The sequence below is a fragment of the Pagrus major genome, chromosome 23 (assembly GCF_040436345.1).
Source record: "Pagrus major chromosome 23, Pma_NU_1.0".
NCBI lineage: Eukaryota > Metazoa > Chordata > Actinopteri > Spariformes > Sparidae > Pagrus > Pagrus major.
The window spans coordinates 25404531-25424828 of NC_133237.1; the positions used below are offsets into that span (position 1 = coordinate 25404531).

Genomic DNA, 20298 nt, shown 5'->3' on the forward strand with positions numbered 1-20298 from the left:
GAAGCCGTTTTGGGTTTTAAAGCAAAAGTCTGAATGTGCTGAATCCATTCATCGTTTAAATAAACTTTTCTTTAATTAACCCAAAAAATAACGCAATGCGCTGTATCAGTGTGGCGATAAGGCAGGTAAGCTTTTATATAATTTTTTTCATAGCATTTCTTTTTTTTTGTGCCCGGCAGCTGGATTAGGATTACAACATGACTCTGTGTTCTCTGATTGGCTTCGTGCTCTTGAGAAATTAAAAAACAACAAAAAAAAAAACAGCCACAGAAAGTTAATAACCCAAACAAATCCAGAACAGACTGACCACAACAAAATGTAAAGACAAAGACAGACACACACATGTGAACACAGACACACACTGTACATGCAGTCTCTGATAAGATGTGTTTGCATTTGTGCAACTGGATCGATCGATAACATCCAGTCCAGATCAACCCTGATCAATCCTCATCGATCCCTTATCTTCTGTTTTTCTCTTTTCGTAATAATTTGTCAAATTTCACCTTCTGCTGCATGTTTTCTGTTTTACTGAAGAGGATGAGGGCCGCTGGAAAAACAAAAGAAATTGAGTTTTGACCTTTTCTTTTTTCACAATTCTGATTTTTTTCTTGACTTAAACCTGGAACCCATTTTTATTTCCCAGTTGCCCTCATCCTCTTCTGTGCCATCTTTTTACCGTCCACCATCGTAAAGATATTCTCTGTACATTTACCAAAAATAAAACGAACAACATCGTACCGTACAAACACCTCATCGGCCCAAACATCTGGGACCTGTTAAACATTTGACAGCAAAATACATCTAGCCTGTATGTACAAATGTACACTGATGCAGAGTAGAAGATGTCAAGGACATTCCAGGTATATAACCGTGAGGCACTAAAGGGTGTTTCAGTGTAACTTGGACCACCTTTTTCCTCCGGACTGATCCAAAATAGACCCTGGCCTAAATCTGATCGACCACGTGTTGGGACGTGTGGCGAACAAATCCACATTCCTAAACACTGTATGTGTGTGTGTGTTTGTTTTTTTAAACAGTTGAGGTTACTGGATATTAACGCTGAACACAACTTCTCTTTTTGTGTTTGTGAGAAAAAGCTCCTAAATTGATTCTGTCACTTGTACAAGATGCAGAGTGCCTCGCGTGATTTCACCAGAAACAACCATCATGGTTCTGCAAGTTGTGCAGCTCTCCATATGCAGTAAAAGCAAGATATTCAAAACATGCATTTCCACCAAAATGGACCAGCAAAATATGAAAATATATCATATTCATTCTAAGATCTCAATATGCTTCAATATCGTATCTAAAATAAAGGTTAATATCAATAATCAGAGTTTTTTTCTTTTGGTTTACTCAAAATGGAAAAATGTCGATTGAAGCTAAACTAAACGATTCAAAATACATAGAGTTGTTTTTTTTTTTTAATAGTGTCAACTTTACAACAGGTAAACAGCAGAATATGTTAAATGGCATTCAATAAGCTAATGTTGATTATGATAGGGTTAAAATTTCGGAGGAACATGCTGGTACTGTGATCCGTTACTGTTTCCTGCACTCAGACTGCGTTAAGTATGAACCTTTTCCTCCTGATGCTCCAGTCAGAGAGAGGATGAGCAGAACCTCAGTGGTCTGAACATGCACTGTCCCTGGATCAGTGTTACTAGAAGTTACTAGAAGTAGTGTTCTGGGACTCAGTGGATCTGTGTGTTGTAATACTGAAGACAGGATGGCTGATCCCGGGTCAGGAACGGTCTAAATGTCCATATCCACAGGTCGAACCTCGCTGGTTTTGTTCTCCTTCACCCACAGCTCTCTGTCTTTGGATGGATCCACGGTCTGCAGCAGCTGGTCGACCGGCTCCACCATCTACAGGTAAACAGTAACATGAACCCAGAAAACATCAGCATTACATTGGGGTTAAAATCTGGTGTGTTCAGGCTAATAAGCACCATCAAAAGTTTGCCGAATTAGCTATTAGCAGTTGTTGTTTGCAGTCTACACATGGATATACAGACATCTATCACTGGATGACTTTGAGACGGAAGACAACTTAAAAACATGATGATTTCAAGGCAAGTTCTGAATGTAAACAGATCTTTCTTCAAATTCTAGGCAGATTTGTGGATGTTGTTGTCGTCTTCTTACACGCTAAAGTAATTTTATCTCTTTCCTCTTCCTGTATAATACTTATTTTTCATTCCAGCCATCTCCTCCTCCTCCTCCAGTAGTCCAGCAGCACAGGTGAGGTACCTGCCATGCTCAATTTTGAGCGTTTCGATCACATTTCAAGGTAAAAAGGAACTCACACTCTGATTGAACATGTCCGTTTCATGCCGCAGAGTCGTGTACTGGCGTAGATGCTGCTGAATCCACTCGATCCGTTCAACCTCCAGTTTCTCCAGCTCCTGGAAATAGAAAGATGAGATGAGTTCAGAGTCAGTAACGAAGACAAACTTTTAATTCTGGTGTTGTTGACACTGGTTTTACTTCCTGGTTGTTTGGTGTCACTCAGACTCCCCTGCAGTAAGTGTACAATAATAATAATAATGATAATTTTAGCAAAATCTACCAATATTTATCAGTCTTTAAATATTCTTTCTAGTTAAAAGTAAAAGGCTCTTTTTAAGAGACGGTGTTACCATGCTGGTGGTGACCATTTCTTCGAACCACTTGCACTGAGTCTGGTTGTACAGATCCACACAGCGCATCAGGTCGTCTCCTGCAGAATGAAAACAAGAACATGAAGGAGAGGTCGGAGGTCAGATCCACGAGGAAGCAGCACTGTGTGTCTGTTATCTAGTAGTTGTATAATCTGTGATACACATGGAGCAGAAACCCTTCAGGACCAGCAGAGGGCGCTCACACATCACTCCTAAATGATTGACACTACACATCAGAGGCAAATGTTGCACTTTTTACTTCACTACGTTTGTCTGACAGCTTTAGTTACAAGTTATTTTTCAGATTACGGTTTTTCATTCCCTTCCTGTCCTGTTCAAAACCATGTTTCTCAAAATTTGCTGACTTCAGGCTTGATTAACTGAAGATGAACTGAAGGATGAAGTGTTGAGAAAAATCTTAACCCAACAAAACCTCTTAGATTTCATCACAGACCATTTTTCTGCATAATGAGCATTTTTGATACTGCGGCTGTCGATACTTCTTTCACAGTGTGGTATTAGAAGTGCTCTTTCCTAAAATCTTGGGCTTATTTATTTATTCTTTTACAACAAAAGGTGCCAAACAGCTTTATAAAATAAATAAAAACAAATCTTCAACAATAGTTTTTGACGTCGACTCGCTGTCTTTGTCCACATGTGCCGAACATTTCTGGGACAAACATGAATCAGATCTCAGATTTTGGTTTGAAAGCTGCTATTTTTAAATCAGCGCTCAAAAAACTTGAACTTCTCACGTTCGCTTTGACTTTAAAACTTGAATCATCGTTTAATGTGAACATTTGGACCGAGTTCTGTGACAACCTGTCTGTGAAACACCTTTGTCACATTTATTCCCACTTTTCAGTTTCAGAAAAGTAATTATGATCGATCACACTGATTTGGCTGCTGGTGTCGCTGATCCCAAACTCTTCCTTCACGTGACAAATAAGACCATGTTTAGATTTAAATTAGAAAGATGAAATACGGAGATTGATCAACTTTTCCTGGGAGATTTCCTGCCCGGTGGATCCATTACAGTGAGCACGTTCACATGACCACAATAATCCGCTAACTGGGAATAATCAAGGTTATGATAATAATCTGATGTGACGTGTTTATGTGCACTTTAGTAATGAGATAATGGAAAAAATGGGTTCATGTTATTCAGTCAATTAGTTGGATTTCTTTCCAAGTATGTGACGTAAAACATGCAAAGTGATGCCCTCATTCTTGTGCAGAAAACAAATCCGCTTTACAACATCCGGTTTCTTTTAAGTTCTTACACATGCACGGATGTAAAAGAACGAAATAAACCAGATTAAAACAGAAATATTGGGCAAAAAACTAGCTGTGTTTATCAGATTTTTCGTAATCTGATAATGGCTTTTATCCAATAAAGCATATCGCATTACGCTGCGTACATGACCGCTTAAATAAACTCCATAAATCAGATAATGATCGGTTTATTAGTGCGCATGTACACGTGCTCAATGTGTGATCTATATTTACTTCGTAATGATGCATTTAAGCAACGAGAAGTACAGGAAAAGTAAAGAAGTGAAGAAGAAGACGAGGTCGTGCTGTAATACAGTTCAGCTCTGCAGAGCCTCAGTAGAGAGACAGCGCTGCAGGAACGTATCTGGTTCTGTCTCCACCAGTAGATTAGTCACAGTCCACAGCTCTGATCAATAGCGCTCATATGGCACATTTAAATGATGTCGGTGAGCAACTCGAGGGTCGGGGCCAAATGTCCTCCCGGCTCACTGCACTCGCTGTCGAAGACGGGGATGTGTTTTTCACCTTCGCTGGATGAATTTTTAAAGAGCTGCAGTGATGTTTCTGTTTCACTGTCGGACATTTTAGGATCAGGAGAGCTGAAGCGTTCTGTTCAGACTACTGTACTCTCTTAACACAACCTTCCAGTTCTTCCATGTGGCCCTGTACACCTACTTGGTGACATCTAAACAACTGCACTTCCCAACACAAGCCGTGTCTATCTCTTATTTAAGCTCCGACTCTGCGACCTCTGACCTGCTTGTGTGGATTTCCGCCGGGCCTTCTTTATGTCCTCCTCCGTCTTGTTGCTCAGTTTGATCTCCAGCTGCTGGGTCTTCACCTCCAGATCCTTCTGTCTGTCTGCCAGGGCTTTACGGGCCTGTGTGTGATGTGTGAACGCAGAAACAATGAGTCATTCAGCGTAATCCTTTAGATTTACCGTCCTTACATCTATTACGAGGGTCATTACAGCCTTTTCATGTTGGCTACCGTCATCTGCGCTCTGATCCCGGTCTCCACATTTAATCTTTTCTTAATCCATATTATTGAGTCTTTCCTCTTATTCTGTCCAAGGTCATGGTGTGATAGTGTTTGAAAGGTAAACACAAGTAACACTGACGCACAAGCCAAGAAAATCTGTTTTCAAGAGACATCAGCAAAAAGAAAACATGTGGGATGGAGTCATATGAACCCACTGATGAGGTCGTTTTAGAGCCAAGATGGAGCCAAAGTTTGTTTTGAGCTGAGACAACTTCAGTAACAGACAGTAAACAGTGAATGAAAACTCACCATGCAACACAACTGACTGTTAGCTAAACCTAGCTAACCTAGCTTCAAGAATTTCAAGGATGTCTTTTTTTTTAGCCTTTTCAAAACATTAAAGTGTAAGACACACAAAAACAAAAGTTTAAGAAATGTATTAAACAATGTGTTTGTTTGCTTTATTGTTAGCTGTAATCATTATTATTAGCATACAGCTAACTGACTCTGTCTACAGCCACAATTAAAGCATTATTTCCAAGGCCATGAGTAAGAGTTAGCTAGTTAGCTGGAAATGATTTTCAAATGTTGAACATGTGCATGAAACAACCTAAGTAGAATTATTAAACATTTGTTAAAATGCCAAAAAAACAAACATATTTTTAGTGTTGGCTGAGGTGGACGTGTTGAATGAAATGCAGAACAATATTCCTGCCTCCGCTTTGCCTTCTTGTCTTATTTCTGGTAGTGCAGACAGATCGCCCACATAATGCTGCTGCCCACTGTGATATACCTTTGTTACACCACAAGATGCCCCAAAAACCAAATATAAACAAAACATTGTGTGTGTTTATTGAGGAATTACATTCGTTCATGTAACGCTTTTAGCAGGTGGGAAGCAGAAACAGATATTCAAAGTGTATGAGTCACTGAAGCTGTTTTTATTCTACTTCATCATTTACTTTTGCAGTATATGGAGGTAAAAAATGGCCAGTCAGGAGTGTCGGGAAACAGATATCGGTGTACCTACAGGTATGTCAGACTCAGTACCTTCTCCACACCTGCGTAGCGACTCGCCAGCTGCTTCCTGAGGTCGGCAATGTGATGGTCGTACTTTTTCAGGTCCTTCTTGAAGTTGTCACCCCTGAATGTCAGCAAGGGTTTTTCCACCTCGGTGTGGAGCTGTGAAAACAAGTCAGTCAGCTGTTAATGGTAATTAAAACAATTCTCGTTGTGTCATGTGTTTTCGAGCACTACATAATCACACTCCTGCCGCAGAGGTGATTAATTTACACTCCGCTGCTCTCCCTCCTACTGTATGCACTGTAGTGGTTGTATATATTTATTCTTTATTTATGATATCCAACATTATGTAGGCCATGTTCACCAAATGGAAAATACATCTATGAAAAGGGAAGGAAAAAAATCTGTGAGTACAATTTCTATATGGGTTGTTCAGCTCTGGTAGAAAGCCTCCACACCTCTGACTACATTACACCATCGTAATATTTGAGGTATATCCGTTGACAACACGATAAGAAGCTTACCTATGTGACGTTAACCACATTATATTGTGAAACACTAGCGTTTTGTTTAGTTTTTGGGAAGAAACAACTTTGGTTAGGATTACGTACGTGACATTAAATATATAATGTAGTTAACGTTGTGAAAGTTTTGAAGTTCAGGCACCTAAACATCTTGGTTAAGTTAAGGGAAAGATCTTGGTTTTGGTTAAAGCAAGTACATTAATTACCTTCACCAAGGACCCGTGTCCCTTTGTTTGCTTGTCAGCAGGATTACACAAAAACTACAAAACGAATTTCCACGAAACTTGGATGAAGGATGGATCTTGGCCCAGAATGGACCCCGTTCACTGTTGGTGCAGGTCTGTAAACCAGGAATCGTTTCTTATCATCATTTTTCAGGGAATAATCCCTGGATTCCCCGGATTACGTTAGCCCACATTAGCTACTGTTGCTCTCCGTTAGCATAAAGTCACATCCTCTGGACCATCGGCATCAAACAACTTCAACAAGTCGTCCACAGGCTTGCATCGGCAACCGAGAGAGACGGGGAAGGTCTAATTCTTCGCGCCACGTTCACGTTACAGTCCGCTCACGTACGGCCAATAAAAAAGTGATTAATAGATGGTTATTGCTACAGATCGTTACAGCCCCTTTAATAAAGCCTGTTCCCCGTCCTCTGAAGCCACATTCATCACCATAAAGGAAGACAATTACATTTTTTTAGTCTCTGTTTTTATTCCTCCCACCAACACTTGTCCAATAATGTGAAAAAGATTGTTTTTTATGACACTTCAATAAACTACAAAGTGCTTGTCAGCAGTGTGGGCGCTCTGTACAGAATCCTAATTGAGTGCGAAATGCCAGAGCGAGGAGATACAGATGAAATGCAGCTTATTAGAAAAAACAGAAAGAGCCAGAGCTTCTGCAGCCTTGATAAGACGTCTCATTCCCAGCATGACCACAGGTTACCTTCTCCTCACCCGCCTCACAGCGAAGCGTGGAGGGTCGTACGCTGGTGCAGCAGGGAGGGCCCGCGTGGCCGTCGGGTCGGGGGCTCGTCAGAAAACGCAACTAATTAATCAGACAACGGAGGGGCTACGAAAAGCTCCCAGGCAGCTACCGCGTTATTTTAAGGCTTCCGACCGAGGCCAGTGTGCCGTTTCTGCATGGCTGGTAATCGATTCGCGTGCAGGTCATTTTCTTCTGACAAGGTCAAGGTAAACAAGCCACGTCACCTCAGGATGTGTTCAGATCGGGTATCCATTACTTCAGGTGATTGAAAACGTAAAAACACTTAACCCGAGGGGGCAGAAAACTGCAAACAAAAGGCATCCGCAGAGGCGAGGGAAGTAGACTTTGTGATGTTTGGGATTTAGAGGAAGATAAAAATGTTAACGTCAGTGATTACTTATTTTTTTTACACCTATAATCCTTCAAATTGATCTTTTTGTCGATAAAATGACAGAAAATAGTGGAAAAAAGACAAAACACAAAGATTTTCAGTTTCCAATCATACGCTTAAATCAGAGAGTTGAAAAATGACCTGAACAACAAATTGGTCATCAAAATAGTTGTGGGTTAATATCTGGGTCATTTAACTAACTCATAATTAAGTCAACGAGCAGATTTTACCTTGTTGGAGAACTTGAGGTGAACTTCGGCCTCATCGTGAAGACTCTTCTTCAGCTGAGTCCAGGCTTCTCCGAGAGTCCTGAGGGAAAGAAATCAATTCAAATTTCACCTTAGAAAGCAAACATACTTAACTATTCTCCGGCAATATTACACCAAAACATATAGTTGCTATCATTTAAATTTTACTACACACATTTTCTGTAAGCTGATCAATGTACAAGTGGTAAAGTTAGAGTCAGAATAGTTTGTAGCTAAAGTGGGCCTGTGAAGACGGACTAGTGAGCAGATGAGTCTCCGTGTTCGCTGTGATGACGTTTAATGTCCCCGACAACCTCTGTAGCCTCATTTAGAAACTTAAGAGCTTTATAACTTAATTGTGGGACATTTAATTAAGTATTTTATGTCATAGAACAAAACGAATATCTCCAGCCTTTTGACAAAAGCGGTGCGACACCAGCGCCTGCTGTCGTAAAGATCTTTGCTAGCACGTTTGTTTTGGAAGCGATGACAGAGAGACTGCAGGACGGATCGCGATGAGGTAATGTATTTATATCTGATTGCATATGTGATAAATGTGATATATGTGATCGGACTCGAGCACAGGGGTTAACAACAACTATATAAAAATAGCGGTCTTTTCGCTGATGGTCTCGTTTGCTGGTACAGGTCATTTATAATCATCAGACTGTTTCATAAACAATTTAAAAAGCTCACAGACTTTGAGACGAGGGAACTGGATTCTGGGTTTTAGGACTACAGACTGCACCACTCCATACCGGATAAAAATAACCCAGTATTGTGTCGTCGCTCTGTTAAACACACACATCCTCAACCCTGCACACTTGACATCTGGACTGTTTGTGTCTCCATTAGATTTTATTTTTTATGGCTCAAACAAAAAAATGTTATCGTGGAATTTCCAAAAGCTGGACAGCGACCAACCTCAACCGTTTGTCGAGCCAAGCTTTATCTCTCCTGTCTGCAAAGATTATCTCGCTGACAGACTAACAATAGAAAACACTCTTTGAAACAGCCTTTTGATAGGTGCATCAAACACGGAGAGTAGTGTGGGAATAAATCTATTTTTAAAACACTCCCGTCTCTGGACTTTTAATTACTCGACGTGGAGCTCTGGATGCTGCAAACACATCGTGTTTACTGCACTCACCCTTCCTCCTGTAGTGCCAGAGGGCTCAGAGACAGCTTGGAGAGGTTCTTGGCATATTCTTCTTCAATCTTTATCCTGAAACACAAAGAACCCGAGATGTGAAAAACCCTGAGATCGCTGCCTGGCTCAAGGGAGGAAAAGAAAATGCTTCAGAGCTGATTATTTCAGGGGCGGCGCTGCAGCGGGACGACAGAAACTTCCACTGCGATTCGACTGCAAAGTGTGAAACCCACATGGCCCCCGACTCCCGTGCATCAATAATCCCATTGTACTCCAGCAGTTGCACATTTTCACAGCGGCTGTTCTCATTTCCATGATGGAAATGAGATGCGCTCATATTTTCCCCCCCTAAGGGGCCGTTCAACCAAGGAATCCATGTTTGTGCCCTTTGTGACATTCACTTCCTCCACCGGTTGCACATTTACCATCCACACCTGAGTAAATCTGTCACCCTAAAGAAGGTCACAAGGCCCATTCTTTGACTTAATGTTCAGATACTCCCAGAGAAACAACGCAGAAAGGTCAGCAGTGAAAAGAAAATCCTACTTGAAGGATTCGAGAGAAGAAGAATCCTCATTAACTTCCCACGACTGGCGACGAGGACGTGAATGGAGCTTTTGTTTGAATTAGGTGGAGCTAATTATATAGAGAGGCGTGAGATCGGATGTAAAAGTTTTAAGCTGAACTAATTATTCATGTTGTTTTTTTTTGACATCTTGTTTCAGATTCAGCAGGAGACATCGATGCATTTCCTGTATCCTCAGTTGCTTCTTTGAGATTAAAAAAAGGCCTCAATTACTGAGCGCAAGTATAAATTAAAATCCTCAGCGTGAAGGCAAAAGCTTTGAACCCTTCACCCTACAGATCCTCTTAGAAATTAAGCTTTCTCTGGAGACATCACAAGGATTTTCGTGCGCGTCATAAACACAATTTTAGGACGTCTTAATGAACAGGGGTCTGTTCTTTGTGCGTAGATAACAAGACGAGTGGCTTCAATCTGCGTACAAACAACACAGCTTTAGATTTTAAAATTGGGTGCAATGGAAAACGACTTTGTCCAGATACCACGTGGTAAAACGTAGAATAAAGAGTGAGAAAAGTCCAAGTGGATGGAGATAAAAGCAGGACTTTCACCCAGGATGCTCGGGTCCGTGCTCCACAAAAATCAATGTTGATTTGTTCGTAAGTTAACAGACGTATTACACGTAGTCACATATGTCACGTAATCGCTTTCTAACCCAAACAAAACGTTACAATGATGGTGAAGGTCACCTGATCTGCTCTTCAGTAATAGTTAACAGGAAGGATTGGTGTATCACGTGCACGCTGTTTAAAAGTGTAAAGTTGTGTTATTTGTGTGCGGATTGCGCCGTATAAATGTTTTATATTTTTACATTTGACATTTTCAGAGGAGAACATGCTCAGCTAAATCTGTTGGTGTAATTATCTTAATCACATTTGCTCAATAAAGAGTTAAACATGATAAAACAAATGAAAATAAAAAATACACAGCTTATCTACTTTATGTTTATGCAAGATACTTTTAGCAAACATAAGTTAACTCAGTGAAACGATTTAGATTGAAACGAACTTTCATTCTTTCATTTTTAAAAAAAATGGTTGAAAAAAGTCTTAATAATTCCCAGAAGCAGCTGCTCGCTGTAGTTTTAAACAAACGTTGGTCAAACAGGAGGACATGGTGCATTAGGTGTTGAATCTATGTATTGAGCTCCATTGTTGTTACATTAAGATCAATAATCTGTTTGATTTTGGTCTCTTTAATGGGATTTTCCTAACAATGAGAGGAATGTCGAATAACACCAGCTTTAACCTTTACGAGAGGAGGTCACTGACATAATAATAATAATAATAAGCTGACTGCCAAGCCAGGCACCACCGTTCAAGACCACGTTTCAACATTTGTAAGCAGGAAACCACCAGATATCTTGACTTGTTGCAGCAGTGTTTGTGTAAAAATAACCAGATATTTTAAGCCAAAACGTGATCTTTTTTTGCAGACCAGAAGCACAGCGTTGTCTAAACATAAAAATAGAAAAATGAACCTAAAGAAATGTAAAGTTGCAACGTATCTGAGGTTCACAGAAGCCTACAGTGCCAGATTTATCCCAGTTATTCGTATGCTTGCTGACTTTCCAAGCTTAAACATCTATATTTTACCTGAGCCAATTATAAATAATAATAATAAAATCTTCTCCGGCTCCTCCAGCAGGAATTATTCTGCCTCCAGAGCAACTCAACGTCTGACACTCGTGTTAATTAATTCATTAAAACTGTTGTCAGCAAACTGCAGCCTCTGTTTGTTGTTGTTGTCACAGTCTTATCTGAAACAAAGCTGTTACCTCTCATGGATAAACTCGGCCATCTCCTTCTGCATCTGTTTGCCCTTCAGCTGCTTCTGCAGAAGAACCTCGAAACCCGCCACCGAGGTCGTCCCCTGGGGGTCCTTCTTGTCGGCCTGAGGAGGAAGAAGGAAGACGAGGAGGAGGAGGGCATTATTAAAAAACAGCGGTGGACTGATAAACAACTACAGCCATGAGTTCATGGACAGAGCGTCCACCAACACCTCCCTGTTGTTTAGGTTTGAGAGTGTGTAGGGGTTTTGTGAGAATGAGCTCTGAATGCGTGACTCACACTCGCATGTCAAGCAGGACATGCGTTGGTGTGTGTGTGTGCGTCAATCACTGGCTGTGTGGATGCGAGGCAGCACTTTGTCTTGTTTGTGACGGGGCTGATGTGCGTCTCCAGAGGTGTCAGCTCTTATTTCGCACGGCGGCTCTGAGCAGCAGGTCAGCGGCCGACGCACCGAACATCAAGAGCAGGTCGACGCGACAGGCTGCGAACAAGGAGCCAAACAAGCGACGCACGGGGAGGAAACAGGCGTCGGGTTTCAGTCCATTATGCAGGCTGAAGGGTTTTTCAATACTCATCTAATTTAGGATGGAAATGTATGGAAACTGAAAGTTACAGCAGCCGACGGGGAGACATTTAAACCAGGAGGATCGGTGTGTTCGCTAGAGGAGCCGGTCGATCAGCCGTCCACCTGTGATCCACCCACGCACACATGAAAGACGATTGTGTCTTTTGTTAAACGACAAGGAGAGCGGATCCATTTGTGAGCAGCAAAAAGCATATTGACTGCCTTCTGTTAGTCACGTCATTCAGTGTTTAGCTTTTAGCTGCACATTTACCAGCAAAGGTCTGTTTCTAAAGGTCAATGACGTGTTGACAGGAACCTTTAGGTGCTTCTCTTGGAGGAGACCTTTACAACTGCTTCATAAATGGTTTATAAAGTATTTCATAGTGAAATAAGTATTAACTAAAGTTTAATTAGTCGGCAATCACCAGCAGAATATCACAAAGAATCGTTAGACTGTAGTTTCTTGTGTGTTTCAGCAGAACTCACCCAGAAATAATCGCAGTAGCTCCATTCGTTGGGCTTCAGGAGCTGCTGCTCCGGACCTTCACCAGGCAGAGGGAAAGTCACACAGTTGATCTGAAGCAAAAACAGAGGAAATTCACAGATTAGAGGCAGTGAGGTAATAGAGAAATGAAAAAACAGATCTGTGAGCCAAACGTGACATGAGGCAGCCCAGTCGCCAGGATAAAATGCAACGCCACGTCAACATTTGTAAGCGTGACACCACCAGATATTTTTGACACCGGGACGATTTCAAGCCGTGTGTGAGGCAACAAATCTGGATATATTTGATGAGGCATCTGAATAATTTGCAGCCAAAACCTGCGTATTTGTGGTGAGACGCCGGGAATATTTGCAAACGAAACCGGATATATTTAGTGAGTCGTCGGGAGAATTTCCAGCTGTGTCAGTGGAAATGAATCCCAATATTTTTGATGAGACATCGGAACAGTTTGCTGCCAAAAACTGGGTATATTTTGTGAGATGTCAGAATAATTTCCAGCCATGTTAGTGGCAACGAATCTGGGTATTTTTAGTGACATGCCTGGGCAATTTCTAGTTGTGTTAGTGGCAATATTTTTAACAAGATGCCAAGACCATTTGCAGTCAAAAAGTGTATTTTTAGTGGGACGCCGGGACTATTTGCAGCTGAAAACTGGTTATATATTTAGTGAGTTGTCGGGAGACTTTCCAGCTGTGTTAGTAGCAACAAAACTGGATTTTTAGCCGTGAAGCAGGTACTTTTGGCAGGATGTCAGGACAATTTCCAGCCTTGTCAGCGGCACCAAAACCGGATATTTTTGACAAGAAGACGAGGCAGTCTGCAGCCAGAACCCAGGTACCCAAGCTGTCTGGACAATTTCCCAGTCGTGTATGTGGCAACAAAACTGGATATTTTTGAAGAGACGGGACAATTTTTAGCCTTTAATCTGGTTTTTTTTTGCAAGATGCCAATTTCTAATTTCTTAGTGGCAGCAAAACAGGATATTTTTGACAAGTAGACGGGGCAACCTGCAGCTGAAAACCAGGTATATGTAGTGGGATGTCAATTTCCAATGGATAATCTGGTGGTTTTTAGTGAGACATAAGGACAATTTTTAAGCCATGTTAGTGGCAACAAAACCAGATATTTTGACAAGATTTTTGGGATGTTTTGCAGCCAAAAATCTGGTTATTTTTGCAAACTGTCAGGACAACTTGTAGCTGTAAACCAGGTATTGTAAGCCAGATCATAATCTTTTCCTGACCTTAACCAAGTGATTTTTGTGCCTAAACCTAACCGGGGCATAAACACAACATAAACATTTTAAATTGAACATAAAGAAACGTTAATTACCAACATTTATTCTGGCGGTCGGGCTGCATTAAGAGTTAAAATGATGTCTGTGAGAGAGTGAGGTCACAGGCCTGGGTTTTAATTTCATGCAGATGAGAGGAGAAAGGTCAGGCATGAGTAAACATACAAATGTGGTGATGTTGACCACTCAGAAGGTGACCGACCCGACGGGCCTTCAGGCAGAGAGAGAGAGAGAGAGAGACAACCATGTCCACTCAGAAACACAGAGAAACCTTTTTGTACCTCGGTGTCTCTCTGAAACTGAACAAACGAACTTTAACCACTGGAGAATATGTAGTGTTGCAGATAAACACCCAGCACTCAGCCTGAATACAGACTCCATGGTCCACAGCGTCCTCAATTACTCTCAGGGGCTGCAATTATGTAATGTTCACCATCTGCGAGCCCTCCCTCCTGGCACGGCGAGATACCCTCTGTGCCATGTCAACCGCTGCTACAAACTACATGGACATCCAGACAGGACGCTTCATCCACAAACACACGAAAACACACTGAGTCACAGTGTGTGTGCTGCATGAGCTCACCGCCCAACTGCTGTCACACACACACACTGAAGAAAAACACGGAGCGTTTATCAGCTGGCTCCCACGAACTGCTTCGTTCTGTTACCGGAGAAATTTCAAGTAAAGGTGTGACACTGTTTGAACAACACGATGTCGGTGAGGTTCATGTTCATCAGCTCGGGCGGTGATGCTGAAGGAAGAGGCTCAGGAGGAGAGAGGCAGGATGTGTGGGCAGTTTGCTGCAGTGGTCACGGTCTAAATTACAGGTCACGTGACAAAAGCTTTGGCCCAGGAGGAGTTTTTACACATTCATTACAAAAGAAACACTTCAAACATGATTATTATTATCTTCAGTCTTACCCAGAGAAGTCTGTACTGGCTCTATGGGTCCTGAAACCTGGAGGACTTGTTTTGCACCTGAGCCAGGTGATTAAACTTTAACTGGAACGAATGAGGGCCCATTTAGGACCATGTTGTTCTGCTAATACGACTTTCACCCTGAAATGGCTGCCGAACCAACGCTCAAGACGGAAGTTTCACTGGATAAGTTTCACATTTACAATCATGTCAGTGACAACGACACCGGATATTTTAAACAAGACGTTTTGACAATTTCCAGTCACATTGGTGGCAAAAAATGAATATTTTTGATGAAGTGTTGGGAGAACTTGCAGCTGAAAACTGGATATTTTAAACGAAGACGTCAGAACAATTTCCAGCTGAAACCACTGAATATTTTTAACGAGATTTCGAGAATATTTGCAGCTGAAAACCGGATATTTTTAGCAAGACGCAGGGACAATTTGCAGCCATGTTAGTGGAACCAAACCCAATGGTTTGGCTGGGCAATTTTCAGCCAAACCAGAGATCACTGCTTGAGCTGGAGATCCAACGTTTGTTAGCGTGAAACCACTGGATATCATGTAAATCATGTTTTTGTGGTGACCAAAACCAGCTTTTTTAAGCCAAACCTTGTTTCTTCCTGAACCCTAACGAACCCTTTTCTGTGCCTAAACCTAACCAGACGTAAGCACAACCTTGTGAGAGGAAAATTTTACTTAAACACACATTAAAATCCAACAAGAAGGAAACATATCTGAGAGAAACTTAATTACAACATTTATTCTGGTGATTGGGTTGAGTTTTCTTTCCTAAACCGTAAACTAAACTGTGATCGACAACAACAACAGAGGTCTGGTACGCTGCTACAGTCATGTGGTTTTGAAAGTCACTGGCAATCGACCTATTCGGTCATTCTGGTATGAGGATGTGTTGGCAATAACATGATGGGGCTAAAGAAAGCGGTGAAACCTGGAGGCAGAAACCCTCTGCAGAGCTGCAGAGTTGTAGATAATTGTGCTCTACAGTACACTTCACACACACATCTGATTTATTTTTTAAAACATAAAATATCTCTGCTGCAGGTGTGCGCTCTTTGCATAAAACTCTCGGCCTCGCGCAGCTTCAAACAAACGCTGAGCATGAAAACACGTCCAGCGAACCCTCCACATCGACCTCTTCATTCTCTGCACTGCCGCCGCAGCTCTCCATCTGAAAGGTTTCCAATAAACAACTTCAAAAAAAACAGATGAGTAATACTCCTTCTCTCTTATATAATCACTGAAATCCAGAGGAGACACTAATATGGCTACTTGCCAAAGGGGCATACCGATATACAACAACAACACTGTGAATAAAAATGAGACACATTAAGTCGCAGTAACAGTTTGTAGTCGTAAGAACGGCGCTGTGATTTACTCGACCGGTCACTTTGTTCATTTTCTGCCTCAGAGATCATACTGATTGTCATGGGCACCAGATTTTCCATTACACCGGCTCCACATCTATCATGCCTGTTGTTTATCTGCCTCTCACATCCAAGCGCAAAATGAGACCATTTATCTACAGGAAGGCTGTCTGGCCAACTTACTTCTCCTTTATGGCTGCTTAGTGAGCTGCTCCAGGGTCGGGAATTAAATATTAATACAGATTACCTTTGTGACACAGTGTGTAATAAATCCTTGTGAGGGATCTCGAGTCCAGTTGTTTGGACTCGAGGCTGCGCTGCTTCAAAATGTTTCAGTTCAGCACAAAACAAAGCTGCAGGAAAAAAAAAAAAAAAGACAACGGCAACGATTTGTCGAGCGAATTGGGACATTTTGTCCTCACTCAGCATTGGTAAACGCTCACTCTCAGGAGAGTTTTGTATCCAGGCTGCAGGCAGCGGTTGTTTCATTACACATTTTAATGTTTTTATTTATTTATTTCGCTCTTGCTGAACGCAGGAAAATAAAAAATCATGACACAGTCAGCGAAGAAAAGGCCCGAGAGAGACGCACACACAAAATATAACAGCCACTTCCTCCCTCCTCACATCCATTTCTGAGCAAAACATTTCAGCGAATGAGACTGTAGGATGCTCTGCTGCTGTTGCTAAGCGACAAATTACTTTTGCTGTAAAAGACCCCCCCTCCCCTCCAACCACACACACACACACACACACACACACACACACACACACACACACACACACACACACACACACACCTTCCCATAACAAAACAATCTCAGACTTCCTCTCTATTCCCACTGTTGCCTTTTTCTTCCCCTCCATTTCTTTCTTCCCCTCCTCAATAACCAATCAAATCACCCCATTAGACTCCCGCCAACGAAGCCTTAACGAGCCGCCGAGCAACAAGTCAAACCTCACGCGCATGAATATTTAATATTCTGACAAACACGCAGGACTGGAACGAATGCATTTGGTCACACCCGGAGCTGAAGGTGAAAACAAGGTTACACAGCAGCTCCTTCTTCTTCTTCTTCTTCTTCTCTTATCTGATGCGTGAAGCGTCCTCGGCGCCCTGCGAGGGTCCATTTTGCCAACAGTCATGCATGTGTGTGCGTCTCCATGACAACTGTGGAGGGTTGTGTAACGTGAGGCGAACAAAAAGACACCTTTGTGGACTGACGTCATGCAGCTACAGCTCCATTATACACCTGTGGTTTTCTTCTTCATCAACTGCAGCAGAAATATTTCACATTCACGCCTCAGGGTCGTTTACTCAGCTGCTCTGCGCACAGATTATTTTATTTTATTTATGGGCTGGGTTTTCTAAATTTAACTCTCCTCTATTATCCTGTTTATGAGGAGATAATTAAGATATTTGGGGATGTGAGTGAGTTTGGAGAGGAGCTCACCTCGATGAAAGCACAGGTGGAAAGGAAGAAGCTGATTAATCAAATTAGCAACATGTTGACATGACGGTCGTCTGACCCTGAACAAGACTGTCATCGAGTGTGCGACATATAACTAATTAACATATACAATTGTGTTAAAATACTCAACTTTATCTGCATGAAGTGCTTTTCATTGTCTGAAGGTCCACCAGAGCCTCCACTGGTACTGATGCTTATTGTGAAGTTTCTTTAAATGCTTCACATCTGTGTCTGTTCTACATAAACTAAACTGTTATGTAAGTCCATAAACAATAATAATTCATAAAGGTGTTTAAATTGTGTCATAAATAATCAATTCAGACACTATCATCAAATTTTACTAAATACACACAGAAACATCGACCCAAACTATTGACTATGTACCATGTTTATTTATTTTTTTCTTCCGTTTTTGGAGAATGTACATTTTCTCAGTTTTTTGGAGTTTGCAATTTTTTTGTTTGTTTTTGGACTTTGTACATTTTTATGTTTTTTTCTGACTGTACATTTTTATGAGTTTTTTTTTACTATGTACATTACTGCGTTTTATTTGGACTGTACACATTTTTTTGGACTGTGTGCATTTTAGGTTTTTTTTGGACTATGCTCATTTTGTTGTTGTTGTTTGGAGTAGGACAGTGATGTAATTTCCTTGCTATCTTAAAATGATTTATATTCCAAAAAAATCTGTACAATCTAATGTAAAAGGCTGTGAAATTCAAAACACAATAACATCAGAAAATGACTGAAGCTGCGTCACAAAAATCGACCTGCTGCTCTTCTCCTCGTCACCATGTTTTACATGTAACGTCACGTAACGAGCGTACAATGTGATGACGACATACAGACGACAGAAGTCATAGCTTTCTGCTGCAAAACAATGAACGCTCGAGCTGTTATGGTTTTTACTTTAGATCGATTAAAGCAGGGTTATACAAACAACTATCTCCCGCACACAGACAACAAAAGAATAAACAAATAAAAACAATCAATAAAATAAAGAAATGTTAAAAGGTAGTGAATAAAAATCAATAAAATAACACAAAGACCAATGATTAAAATTTAAAAATGAAGACTGTAGCATTACTCAAAAATCAAAATTAAACAGGAGAAAGCTTGTGAAATCGCTCATGAAGCCGACCACAACAACACAAAACCTTTGAGAAGATTTTGCATTGAGAGAAGAACAAAAATCATTTTTTCAAACAGTATGTCTTCGCTGAATATCTGAATGGCTTCCCTCCTCCTCCTCCTCTTCCTCCTCCTCCTCCTCCTCTGCCAGTGTTTTCCATTTCAACACCCATTAATCAGTGCTATTGCTTTTGTCACCATGGAAACTGGACTTGCTGCTGCATCCCTCGCAGGTCTGCTGTGTTTTTTTTTTCTTCTTTTCTTTTTCACAATACTGACGACTCCCGTGGCTGCAGCAGGTCAGCGAGCCCACCGAGCGCAAAATCAGCCTGAGAGACACAAAAACCACTTGTCTGTCTGTCCGTCTGTCTGTCTGTCCGTCTGTCTGTCTGTCTCCTCACCATCACCACCACACGTTCGCCTCACCCCTCCTCCTCCCACACTCATCATTATATGAGATTATATAACGCAGCCACAGTCTGAACATCTTTAAAAGATACTTCACACAATATATTGGTGTTTAATTCCTCGTCACAGACTGATGGAGCTCAAATAATTAAAAAGGGGGAGTTCCTCGTTATCTGGTGCACAAAGTGTTCACTTTGACCCGCACTGCCCTGCAGATGAGCTGTTACGGGCGACGCGCCGAGCAACAACTCGTTGCACAAACGCTCAGAGATCGAGACGTTTATCTGACAGACTGAGTCTAAAAAAATACCAGCTGGCTTCTCGACTTTATCACTCACTTCACTAACATTTCAATAAAATTGCATTGACAGGCGTCTAATCGATATTTATGGATCGAGGACAGTCAGGACTCAAGACTCCTGGACGGCTTCTTCATTCAGACTAATGTGGTTTCCAATATGCAGGGAAGGGGAAGCCCCCATGTTACTCCAGCATGAACCCACAATGCATCGTGATCTGAGCTTGCAGTCAACAGATGATACAAAGAGAAGAGATGAACTTAAGAGATAGAAGAAGAAGAAGAAGGAGAAGAAGAAGAAGAAGAGGATGAAGTTCTGGTGTACTCACCGTGATCTTGGTCTCCTTGACCTCCCTGATCTGCCTCTTGGCGGGCGAAACCGAGCCGGGGGGCTGCGGGGCGAGACAGGAGGGATCGTCAAAACTCTCCTCAGTGTCGAAGCTGGCTTCCATCATCATCTCCCTCTCACCTATTCTGGGAAAGCCTCACACTCTCCTCTCACTCTCTCCTCTCTCTCGCTGTCTTTCCCTCCACGCACCGAGGCTGCCTTCAGTCTCACAAGCTACAACCGAGTGGAGTGGAGCTGCGCTGCATGTGTGGGGGGGGGAGGAGGAAGGGGGAGGTGAGGCGAGAGGAGTGGGGTTGGAGGGGGAGTCGGTGGGAGCGTGACGAAGTCTAGCCTCCGGTTAAGCTGC

At 41.8% G+C, this 20298-nt stretch overlaps 1 protein-coding gene across 1 annotated transcript; it reads right to left on the reverse strand.

Moving 5' to 3' along the window:
- Nucleotides 1–1693: 1693 nt before the first annotated feature.
- On the reverse strand, nt 1694–20061 carry gas7a (growth arrest-specific 7a). Its single transcript, XM_073494825.1, has 10 exons — nt 19933–20061; nt 12673–12762; nt 11609–11724; nt 9249–9323; nt 8081–8159; nt 5973–6104; nt 4698–4821; nt 2646–2725; nt 2313–2411; nt 1694–1872 (listed from the first exon to the last, which is right to left on the reverse strand). Exons 1-10 carry the CDS (start codon nt 20059–20061, stop codon nt 1759–1761), a joined length of 1038 nt encoding a protein of 345 aa, XP_073350926.1. The 3' UTR covers nt 1694–1758.
- Between the last annotated feature and the right edge of the window lie 237 nt (nt 20062–20298).

Excerpts from the sequence above, each read along its gene's own strand:
- gas7a (XM_073494825.1), bottom strand. The coding sequence starts at position 20,061 with ATGATGATGGAAGCCAGCTTCGACACTGAGGAGAGTTTTGACGATCCC. Across the intron at positions 9,324-11,608 it reads GCCGAGTTTATCCATGAGAG|GATAAAGATTGAAGAAGAAT; the intron begins GTAACAGCTTTG and ends TTTGTGTTTCAG. Across the intron at positions 6,105-8,080 it reads ACCTCAAGTTCTCCAACAAG|CTCCACACCGAGGTGGAAAA; the intron begins GTAAAATCTGCT and ends TTGTTTTCACAG.